The sequence below is a fragment of the Lepus europaeus genome, chromosome 1 (assembly GCF_033115175.1).
Source record: "Lepus europaeus isolate LE1 chromosome 1, mLepTim1.pri, whole genome shotgun sequence".
Classification (NCBI taxonomy): Eukaryota; Metazoa; Chordata; class Mammalia; order Lagomorpha; family Leporidae; genus Lepus; species Lepus europaeus.
The window spans coordinates 31,988,873-32,001,074 of NC_084827.1; the positions used below are offsets into that span (position 1 = coordinate 31,988,873).

At 47.0% G+C, this 12,202-nt stretch overlaps 1 protein-coding gene across 1 annotated transcript in view; it reads left to right on the forward strand.

The window, feature by feature from the left end:
* The window catches only part of WNT2 (Wnt family member 2), a 43,046-nt gene extending 41,630 nt beyond the window's left edge, over positions 1–1,416 (forward strand). Inside the window, exon 5 of the mRNA XM_062198575.1 lies at positions 536–1,416. Coding sequence (XP_062054559.1) covers positions 536–765 — 230 coding nt within the window. The 3' untranslated portion in view covers positions 766–1,416. The remainder of the gene's footprint in view (positions 1–535) is intronic.
* The last annotated feature ends 10,786 nt before the right edge of the window (positions 1,417–12,202 follow it).

A 12,202-nucleotide genomic window follows, 5' to 3' on the forward strand; every position in this document is an offset into this window, starting at 1 on the left:
GGTGCCCACACCTCTCCTTCAGCCACCAGCGGTCTGTTCTCTTTCTAGGAAGCCCATGTAATCAAATCTGGGGAGAGAAGAGTTCCCTCCCTTGGAGGGTTCCATGCCCTCGCCAATTCCAAGAGCGGTAACTACTTTCTTACTGTGGTTTGAGGTCAGGAGAGAGGAACCAGGCGAGAGTTTTTTTTTCCTTCTGATCTGGCCTCATCCATTTGATGATCCATCCGTCCAAGGCTGGGCAAGGATAATGAGCAAAGTTTCCAACCCGGAAGTGGAAGCTGGATTCAGAATGCCCAAGGCACACCCAAAGCTTCGTGTCCATGCTTCTGGTCCTTGGCCCTCAGCTCTGCTCCGCTGGCTGCGGTTGGCACAGAGAATGAACACACCGTGTGCCCCCCGATGGGTGTCACTGTCGCAGGCAGTGGAGAAGCAGAGCCCTGGGCTGGAGGATGGCCCTCGTGACCTGCTCCTCCCCGGGCATTTTGTATCCACCCCCCAAGCCTTTTCAGTGATACCTCCCCGGCTTGTCTTCTAGGCTCCCCAGGTACAGCAGGTCGTGTGTGCAACCTGACATCCAGAGGCATGGACAGCTGTGAAGTCATGTGCTGCGGGAGAGGCTACGACACCTCCCGCGTCACCCGGATGACCAAGTGCGAGTGTAAGTTCCACTGGTGCTGTGCCGTGCGTTGCCAGGACTGCCTGGAGGCCCTGGACGTGCACACATGCAAGGCTCCCAAGAGTGCTGACTGGACAACCCCAACATGACCCCAGCAGAGGTCACCGCCCACCGACCCTCCTGCAAGGACTCCACTGGATCTGCGAGGACACTGGACCCGTGGGCTCTCTTAGGGGGGATATTTCTTAAGGCATGTGGCCTTTGTCTCAACAGAAGCCCCTCCCCTCCTCGATGGCCCCAGTACTGGGGGCCATGTGCTGCATACAACACATGCCCTGTTCTGTCTGCCACCTGGCTCTCTGGGGTCCCCCCTCTTCCTGGGGAGTTCTCTTTGGAACCAGGCTATTGGGGGGAGGGTGGCGGGCCCAGATCGCCATCTTCACCCTTCTAGACTTTCCTCTTTCTAGAGCTGTTGGCAGGAAGACAGTCTCAAGGGAGCTTCCTTTGCGTCCTCCCACACACAATCGCCGTGAAGAAATCTCATCCTTCTCTCCAGGAGTGGGTGCAGGGGGGAGTAAAGAACACAAAATCGACTGTCGTTGATTAACTTACATTCTTGAAAAATCCAGCAAGGTTTTCCTGTGATCAGTGGTTGCCAGGGGCCACCCCACCCACTCTGCCCGCACCCTGGGGTGAATGGTCACTGCCTTTGGGAAGGATGGCTTTCAATAAACTTCAGGTTTCAAATGCACACTTTCAAGGGACTCATTGCCTTGGTCGAGTCTGACGTAAGAAGGTGGGACTGTGCATCCTCGGGGATGGTGATGTTTTGAATCTTTGTGCTAGCAAAAGGCTCCGACGGTGATTGCTTTGCATCGCTGTTCCCTCCATGTAAAGAATCTGTAGGGAGTGAGCCTTCCCTCTCCTAGGATCTGAAGTGAACTACAAACGGAGATGGGTGATCTGGCAATATTCTGTAACTACTGGGTGAATATGGTGGAAAATGATTTTGAGCATCAGAAAGTGTGAACAAATAAGAACACGGGGTGGGGGTGGGGGATGGGGATAACATTCCTATCTGGTGTTAAGGCATGTGATCAGGGAATGTCCTAACTGAGACAACTTTGAGAATGAAAACTTGGAATGACAGGAACCAGTGAACCCAGATGCTGCTAGGGAGCTTTCTGGAGCTCAGTCACGCTCAGGACAGCCTTCGGGCGGATGCCTAAGAGAAGTCAGCCTCATACGCCAAGGAGCAGCAGCTATGCCCATCACCCTTCCAGCACATTTTAAAGACCTGTCATTTTTAATTGTGTTTATTTGATGCTTATAAGATGACGTGATACTGTAGCCTAAAGCAAATGACACATTGCCTTGCTTAGAAGTTGGTAATCCTACTATATTATATTGCAAACAAATCGTTAACTTGGAGACTATACTTAAGGGACCCAACTGTAATTATGGGAACATCAGTATGCAAATAGTGGTTGGCTTCTGCCATCAGCCAAAAGATGACATTCAGGGAAATCAGAGAGGCTGCCTACCGTGTGTGTGTGTGTGTGTGTATTTTAAACATTAACTGGAAGTTAGGTGAAAGACAGGAAGTTATTTCTCATCTCCTTGTGCAATGGGTTTCTTGTTCTAAATATGATTTCTTCCCTGAGTTGCAGTCGTTAACAGGATGCTTCATTATGTGCATCTGGTGTCAAATTACTGATGCTTGCTCACCCTTTCACACTTTGATCTTCAGTTTCCCTAGCCTCGTTCTGCACTGGTCACTTAGACCAGAGGCTCATGGAAGACAGCTCACTGCCTCCTATTCACTGTCACTCCTTCCCAAATCCCCAAATGATTTCATATTTCCATAGTGACACTTTCCCATTTAATTCCATGAGTGCAGAGGGTGGGGGCAGTGGAGCGGACAGTGGCTGCCCTGAGCATAGTTGGGGGGAAGACCAGGCCAGGTGCAACTGCCATGTCTTCAGGTCGCACTGCAGCTTGCTGTGAATGACTGCAAGGGAGGTGGAGGCACAGCCCTAGAGTTCACAAAGCCATCAGCCCTTCTTCCTGTGAGATCAACTGCGACCCGGCAGATCCATCAGTACATTAAGAATTGAGTCTTAGAGGACATCTCGGCACCCCCTCCCTGCCCCAGCTTGGGGAAACTGAGACCAAGAGAGGCAAAGGAGTCTGTGCAAGTGTGTGCCCTCAGCCCAGTGCACCAGGCACATGGGCCCATGCTGAGTACTTGAGAGTTAAGCCCGTTATCCATTCAATGAAATGGGTTGTTCTCAAAACGAGCTCCTTAGAGTCTATGTTAAGTTTAGCTTCCATTGGGATGCTTGGGGTTTCTTATTCCTGGGGTATTTCCATCTGACTTTCTTTTTAAATGGAAGTGTATCCTATTCTGTGGGGAGGCAGAGCACAGCCTATCCATGTGGTCACCTTGTAAATTGCCCTATCTGTAAGGGGGACGATGGCAACTTTGAGTGGCCATGGTGCTCAATGAGGGGGACATAGTAAGGCTGAAATACTCCAATCTGCCTTTACTTCCAAAAGAGGAAGGCTGGATCAGAGGCTGGATCAGAAGTGAAACAGTCGAGATTAGACCCAGTGCCCATGTGGGATGCTGGCACCACGGGCGGCAGCTTAACCAGTTACACTACAATGCCAACCCCTAGAAATCCCAAATGAAAATTGCTCAGCCCAAGATAATGCCTTCAGCTTTCTAAAATATCCCAGAAAGCTCCTGCCACAGGAGATCTAGTTCATTTAAGTTTTCTACCAAGAACAGTGTTGCCTACACGTGGGCCTGGGAACCAGCATGGGAGGGGTTTCCTCAACTGGTCTGCTTCCCTACAGTGCTTTGTGGAGCCCAGTGCTGTCCGCCTGTGTTCTGAGAACAGCCTTTGTCAAGGTGGTTTCCCGCTGCAGCACCCTGGGCTGGACGCTGGACTCATCACGTCTAGAAGAGTTCCTGTCTTGCCCTGGCCACTCATCCCCTCAAGTGGCTCCAGCACAACACAGCCCAGTGCTGAGGCCACACCCAGCACTGGCCCTGTGTCCCATAGGAATGAGGGCCCTGACGTGTCATGGGTACAGAAGCCTCAGGACGGAAATGGGAAAGGCAAGCCCTCCCTGCCCCACACACCCAGAACACTGATGCTGTGCCCTCCCTTACTCAGGGGTCCCCAGATGGAGGCAAAGATCTGAAAAGAAGGATCTGCCAGGTGACAAGGCAGTGTGGTGGGTCAGATTGGGAGGGTGGGCAGGGGAGGGAGGCGGTGCCTGGTAGCTGTTGCCAGGTAGGTACCTAGCTGGCTTGGTGGGCAGTAGCTTTTTCTGCTCTTACTGACAATCTCTACCCCTTCCTGCTGTTGATGCCCTGTCCTTGCCAACCAGAACCTCTTCCTGAGGCCCACAAGGCTCAGGGACGCTGGCCATGGCTCCCGTTGTCCACACCTGCTGAGCAGTTCAGTTCAAGGTGGGCCAATGTGGATTTCAAGAGCGGATTAGAAATTGTCACAGCTTTATTCCTTTTTCTTAGAATTATTACCAAGCTTGAAAAAAGCCAGGGGCCGCACATCTTTTTCATAGAAGATTTTCAAGTCAGAAAGTCCTGTATCACCCTGACCTTCCTGAGCCATGTTAATTGGCTAAGGCACCTCCCGTGGACTGAACCCCGGCGCAGGGCCATCCACCAGGCCGGCGTGACCATGACCATGCGTGTGCTCTGCCTGGCTGCAGCATCCTCGGGCCAGGATCTTGCTTGTTGTTACTCTGCGGTTACGAAAGGCCGGCTTGAGCCTGCTGTTGTCCCACTGAGCTGGGAAACATTCATCCCCCTTCTCGCCTGCTCTCAAATAAAGGCTCAGAAGAGAATGCAATGGACCAGAACCATTCTTTTGTGCCTATTTACTGTACTTGAACTTGGGTTTCCTTGTCTTAAAAGCAAGAGCTGTACTCAACAAATAAGCCTCGCCCGTCCCAAAGCCGGTACATACCTTTGGTCAGGTATCTGCTGCCTTTGTGAAAAGCAGGCTTCTGGTGTGAGCTGACAGCGGAGGCGTGCCCACTTTGACCTTCTCCTTACCTAGGCGGAGAAAATTCTCACTCATCCATGAGAACATGCTTCACATTTTTCTGGGGATCAGCAAGGTGACAGGTGGTTTACAGAGCCCAACGTGATCATTATTTTTCTAAATCATAGTTTCAGCTTTAGCTTTTATTTCCCACTGATATTCACATGGATTCCTGTTTAACCAAACCTCCCACTTGCACAAGCTAATAAAAGTGTCACGCAGGTTGTTACAAAGAACTATTGTTATTTACAAGTCTACATTTTCTGTGAAATCAAAACATAATAAAGTGAGTTTTCAGTGTTAACTTTGTTATTTTAAACTCATGGTAGTCTCACCAAACCCTCTGGTGAAGTGCAGCCCGTGCGGGTTATGGGAACTATTCCCCTGTCTTTTCTCAGCATCTCCCTTAAAAGAGCCCCAGCAAGAGGCATCTGCCACATTTGTCAAGGTTTTCAAGGCAGGCCATCGACTTACCTTACCGATCACTACCCTTAGGAGTTAATGGGTGGGACATAGTAATGACTGAGGAGCGATTCCAGATCTTCGCCCCATGTTTTCCTGTGGGTGCCAGCTCCATGCGAGTCCCTCTCAATGCTTGCGTGCTTTGGCAGTGTTTATAAATCCAGCGTCTCTCACAGCAGCAAACGCCCTCCCATTGATTCCCTGAATTACTGCTCTCGCCGTTAAGTGCTTGCTCTTGGCTGAAATAGCCTTTCCTCAGCTTGATTAGAAACATACAAGATCCCTTGCCCCATTACTGAGATCCCTGCATCTTGATTACAAGGGCTATTTATACCACACACTAAAAGCTCAGAAAAGAGGAATAAATTCTCTTCCAGCCAAACAAGTCCAGCCCCCCATTTTCTCTTCCCTGGTGAGCTGCATTTTTGGGGTGAACTGACTCCAGCATGGCACTAGTTCTGTGCTTTAAGCACCCCAACATGGCCCTGCAGTTGGGCTGCTGGCTCTCCTTCTGGGACTCCATTGATCCATCTAGAAATCCCACACCTGCTTGGAAGATCTGAAAGAGATGGTAATTAATGTATCTATGGGTGTTTTGCAAAGGACATTGCCCCAAAATATATTTGCCTAGAATTTGTCCTGTTATCTCAGCCTTTGTGTGAGAGGGCTGTCCTCTCTGTACATGATAGAATGTTTAGAAGGCACTCTGCTCTCTCCCCATGGCATGCCAGGTGGCTCCCAGGTGTAATAACCAAAAACATCTCCAGACTTTGTCAATTCCAAACAGGGCCCAGGGGTAGAAAGAGTCAAGTCCACGTATGTCCCACAGCGTGGGAGGGCCTGAGGCTCTTGGGTGTCGGGATGGGTGCCAAGTGCTTGCAATTGGGCAGGGACAGGGGTTACCAAGAATGAAAATGGGACTTTAGAAGCTTGTTAGGAATCCCTCAGTTTCTTTTGCTCAGTGTGGGGGAAGGGAAACCCCCAAGATTTGGGGGACCAGGAAAGTGGAGGAAGGAGAGCATTCTGGGTCTGCATCAGAGGAGAGAAGACCCTGCAAGATGGAGAAGGTCTGAGCAAGAGAGGAGATGGTGAGAGGAGATGGTGAGACAAGATAGTGAGAATGCCCAGCGTAGGCCAGGAAGGGTGTCACTTGCAGGCTGTTCCCTGCTCCCCACCCCCTGACTGCCAGCTGCCCCTTGCTGTTCCAGCCCCACCCTGGCCTCATGCATGGGGTATGTCAGCAAGCGAAGGAGTCAAAGTGCTGCCCAACAGGAGCCAACACAGAGCCGGAACAGGGAAACAGGTGCTGGAGGTAAGATGTGGTAGCGTGGAGGAAAAGGCAGCCTGGGGGATGGGTGCCAGCAAGGGGACCCCTGCTGGCTGAAGACTCCAGGATGAGACAACCGAAGGCATTCTACCCAGAAGTAAGCACAAAGCCCGTCTCCACTGACTTGAAGGTTTTTTTGTGGGCCAAGCTGAATTCACATTTATGCTGCCCGAAGAAGAGCAGATGAGAACGACTGGGGTAAACCTGTCACTTGCCATCTGCTCCTTCATGGTGTTATCCAGTCCTAGGTTGCAATGTGCTTAGCATCTAATCAGCACAATCAATTTAACATTGAGATTACATTTTTGACTCTTAAGTTGATTGCGTAATTTCCAAGTAGTGACTGACCATGTATAAAAGCCCCCGTCGTGAATCACACGCTCTGGATTTCCCCATGGAGTCCACCCATTCCCCTCTTAACAGCATCGCAGGCTTTCCCAAGTTCCACCAAGGACAGGAACCACATGACTTCCCACAAACCCAGATCTAGTAATTCAGTGACGAAGATGCAGCTGGTCCCCACTCAGCCGACAGCCACACTGGTCAGAGCACACACAAGCCCATCTGTCAATGTGTAGGGGCTTCGTGTTACAGGTGGGGGTCACATGCCAGCCGAACAAATAGCAGGAGATACAGCAAACAAAACCTGAATTGGAGTCTCTGAAAGTCTCTCCTCCGTCTAAACTCTGCAGCTGCCCGTTGATCATTACTCTCCAATAGGAAGGCAGGCTTCGTGAAAGGCCTTGAACCCTGAGTCGTCATCTTGGAATCATGTTTAATCAAGACAAATATCCCCAGCCTAAGAGTCTGATGAGGGGAGAAGGGAGTGCGGGTTTAATTTTCCTATATATTGCTGTAACTATAAACAATGCCCTATCTTCTCAACAACTCTCATGAAATAATAAGCACCAGTGTTTTTAAAAGTATTTACACCAGCCCTTGGAGATTTTATTAGAATCATGATTCACAGATGAGAAATTTTCCTCCTCTACAGAGTTTAGTAACTAGAGTAAGAATTACTCAGTAGTCTGTCTATACAGACCCATGAATTTGAATGCTTCCTCTATTAACCATTCATTGGCAAATTTCATTTTTCCAAACTCACTGAATGGTTGAGTCATGATGATCCCTCCAGCTTACATATTCTAGACAGATAATTAAACGGTTCCTGAAAACCGTGTCGGCCTGTCGTGTGGAAACAGGACTTCAACAGCGCAGGGACACTGGGGACACTTCCAGGGTTTAGAGAGGCAGGGTTCCTAGAATCACAGACATGCCACATTTGGAAGGAACCTGGCTGGTCATTTATTCCAGCCTTTGCATTTTATTCATGAGAAAACAAAAGAAACTTGGTGTTTCCGACTGATGTGAGCGAGACACTGAATCATCCCCCGGGAAGAGCCACTATTAGTCAGTCAGTCGGCGTGAGAAGCGCCCAGAAGTCAGGCTCTGCACGACGCTCTGGCAATGCAACAGGGACCCAGACAGACATGTCCTGCTTGGCATCATCACTTCTCTTCTGACTTCACATGCACTGTCATGTGCGTAATTGGATTGAATGCTTGGAACTCCTGTTAGACGTGGATATGATTATCTCCATTTTGGAGCTGAGGCAAGTTTCAGAAGGATTTAGTAATTTGCCCCAGGTCAAAAGAGGCTTAGAAGCTTTATAAGCGGCACTGCCTGGATGCAAAGGGACTGCCAAGGGATTTTCTATGACTTTTTATTTAATTTCTATGAAATCCAGACAGCAAATTATATGTGGATACACATTTAATAAAGTCCTACCACTAAGTGACTTTTAATTTCACACTTAACAAGGTACTTTTATCTCAAATAAAATACTTTTGAGATTATCCCAAAAAATCTGAGATTTGTGGTTATAAAAAAAAAATGACTCTTTCAGGTAGAGATTCAGTCTACAGCTGAAGATGGTTCTAGAATGTTACATATCAACTTCAACATGGACCCAAGCCCCTGGGAAATACTTGGTTACTCAAGTTGAATGAACATGTCAATAAGTTTTTGAAATATCCTTCATAATAGCCTTACCTACTTATACTAAAAAAGGAGATAGAGTTGCTTCAGCAACAATGTTCAAGAAATATTTTAGTTGTATTTAAATGTAATAACATATTTTAAAATACTTTAAAGATACAAAGTACATTTAATATGATATAGGTACCTATTAGAAATAATATTTTACTGGCCAGCGCCGTGGCTTAACAGGCTAATCCTCAGCCTTGCGGCACTGGCACACCGGGTTCTAGTCCTGGTTGGGGCGCCGGATTCTATCCTGGTTACCCCTCTTCCAGGCCAGCTCTCTGCTATGGCCCGGGAAGGCAGTGGAGGATGGCCCAAGTCCTTGGGCCCTGCACCTGCACGGGAGACCAGGAGAAGCACCTGGCTCCTGGCTTCGGATCAGCGAGATGCGCTGGCCGCAGTGGCCATTGGAGGGTGAACCAACAGCAAAAAGGAAGACCTTTCTCTCTCTGTCTCTCTCTCTCTCACTATCCACTCTGCCTGTCAAAAATAATAATAATAATATTTTACTTAGTTTAATGAAGTATGGGTGGTATCTCTATCCACAAAGCAAACTGGGAAGATCTGTATAATACTAGATTGTTGATAATGCTTCTCGAAACAAGATAGTGACTGTCCCCTCCCTAAAAACAGTGCATGTGGGCAAGAGGAATACGAGTTTCTGCCCATCTCTGACCTCCAATTGATCCTCACTGACTGCTCGCTTTAGCCCAACCTTGTGGTTCAGATTGTTTCTGATGGTGGCCATGTTAGTAAAAGGAAAGCCCCTTCAGAAAGTTAGGAAAACAAGAAGTACTTATAGGAATCTCTGAGGAGCGTAGGAGAGCGAGCAAGCAAATCCATGTCTAAATGGAATTTTAGACGAGGGGTCAGGGGACAGGGTGGAGAGTTTTTATTGCAATCATTCCGAAAGTGTATTGAGTAGATTTGCATTCATGTTTATTCATGATGGAAAAAAAAACTGTCCCCAGATATGCATTTTAATTTGTGAGAAAGTTGCTAAGAAATGTGAGATCATGGAGAAGGCGGTACTAAATAAAATAAATAAATAAATAAATAAATAAAACCGAGGGAGTTTAAGCCTGCCTAGAATGTGATTCATTCTTTTGGAGCAATGCATAGAGTGAGATGATGTCCAAAAGTAATTTTTCTATTTCTTGGACATGCAAGCATTTTTCCTTATGGCAATGATAGTGCAATCAGAGTCCTAGGTAGATTATATTGATACCCACAAGGGGAACAGCTCACTCCCACATATCACTTCCCTTTCACTATCTTTGAAAGGGGGCTAAAATTCTTATGCTCACCTCTGTTGCCTGAAGTGATGAATCTATATTCTGAAATTGTCATGTAAAATGCAGGGATGCTATTCAGCTTTATTCCTTATTTCAACAACTATTTATTCAGCAACTATCTGGTACAACTTACTATCTGCCAAACATCTTCCCTAGTGCTAGGGCAAGAGGACTGAATAAAACAAATAAAATAAGCATCAATGACTTTGAATAGCCCTTGTCGCAACTGTTGAGAAACAGGTGTCTCTTTTTTCCATACAATTTGCTGAACTCTTTACTTAGTGTGGAGTTAATCTTGTGTGTATAAAGTTGATTGAAAATAGATCTTAGTTAAAAAATAAGACTGGGAATAAGAAAGGGAGGAAGAAGAGGGGTGGGAGTGTAGGGGGGGTACAGTGGGAAGAATCCCTATGTTCCTAAAGTTGTAGTTATGAAATGCATGAAGTTTGTATTCCTTAAATAAAGAGGGTTTTTTTTTTTGAAAAAAATAAGCATCTATTTCTGTTACTATGGTGAAACAAACATCCCCCCATATACAAAAAAAAAATCTCCTGCTACAACATGGATGGAAATTACAAAAGGCAAAATAAGCACCTTTTGAAATGTGTGAGCTTTCCCACTGTGACCCTCCAAAGGCCAAAAATGAAGAGGAAGCTAAAAACCTAAGCATTAGTGCCCAGTGAGCATTTACCAACCCGTCTATAAGCTCGGATCTGAAAGATCACACTGGTGTGGAAAGTAAGGTCTTGGACTTTCTTGATGTGGGGAATTGAAATTAGAACATAATAGTCCATTCCCTTCCATATAAAGTCAGAAACTCCAAAGCGCTATGTATCCAATAAAGGAAAAATCTGACCACTAGCACTAGAAACCAAGGAACTAGTTTCATATGAGGTACCCAAGGCCTTGCTGAAGGACATTGTGCTATGCTTTGGACTCCCACAGTCACTCCAGGGTGATAACGTCCCTTCATTTGTATCTAAAATAACTCAACAGGGAGCTGCTGCTCTAGAAATTTCCTACCATCTCCATGCTTCTTGGAGACCTCAGTCATTGGGTAGAGTTGAAAAGGCTCATCATAGTCTTAAGAAAATCCTAGCTAAGCTTTGCCAGGAGACCTCAGAAAAAATGGCTTAAACTATTGCCTACTGGCCTTCTCAGGATGAGAATGGCACCCAAAACTACCTTAAGCTTAGTCCATATGAGACACTGTATGGAAGGCCTTTCATCACCTCCGACATCCTCTTTGAATCAAAAGCACAAGATTAGATAAAGTATATTATCAATCTAGGCCAGGTGCAGAGGGCTTTGGTAGAACACGGCAATAAGGTTCTTCCAGTACCAAATCTCAAGACTTATGAGCAGCCCACCTCCCCAGGAGACTTAGTCCTACTAAAAACTTGGAAGGATCCCCTTCAGATCAGTTACAGCTTAATTGGAAGGGATCTTGCCAGATGCTACTGAGCACAGCTACCTCAGTATAATCAGGATTAAACACCTACCTCAAGTCTTCACAGGTAAACTCAAAAGACATGCTTGATCATTCCTGTGAGCCAATGGAGATTTTAAAAACCTCTTCAAAAAGCAAAAAGATAAGTAAGGCTTTTGCTTTCATCACATCAAGACTGCTAGACCTTCAGACAGACATGCCGTATCTACATCTCCTTTGGGTCTCTCCAGGGGCTGTTACTGACCAAAAAACTCCGTATTGTGTTCTTCTATTATAATTCTCTATGCTCAGGCTAAATGGTTTTATAATCTGCGGAAGGGTAGCCTGTTGCCACCCACTCTCTGGGAGTCTGTAAGATATGTTCTTTCCATCTTAAGGGGCACTACAATTGCAACTGGTTTTGTTCCAGTTTTGTTTGTGCTAATTGACAAACTTATATGTTTCAGGAATCAGTGACTTCTGAAAGTAACTGACCATGCAGGGGACATAGCCATTAGTGGTGACCAAAAATTCTCCAGCTCATAAAGCAAACTTGTTAGAGGAGATAGGCAGAGAGCCTTCCAGACCTGGGAGAGGCAGGGCCTGCACTATACCCCTGATAAGTAGGAAGCAGCTATAGAAAATATGATGATTCTATGCCCTTAAACATCCCTTAAGATTAAGGGCTGGAATCTTTGAGGGGGGAATGATGTAGGTAGGCAGATAGGATCAAATTGATTAGATTTATGGACTGGAGACCACGCCCACTGTACGATCTCAGCGCTCTTCCTGGGCACCCACCTGCCTACCAGACTAAGTAACCACTCCCTTTGAAGTAAATACAAGGCCTGGAGCATGGCCCTCTCCTTGTTGCCCCATGCCTTCAGATGCACGGCCTTTTGGCCTCCGCCCTGCCTTGCTGTCCTGCCCGCATGCTTGCTCCATGTG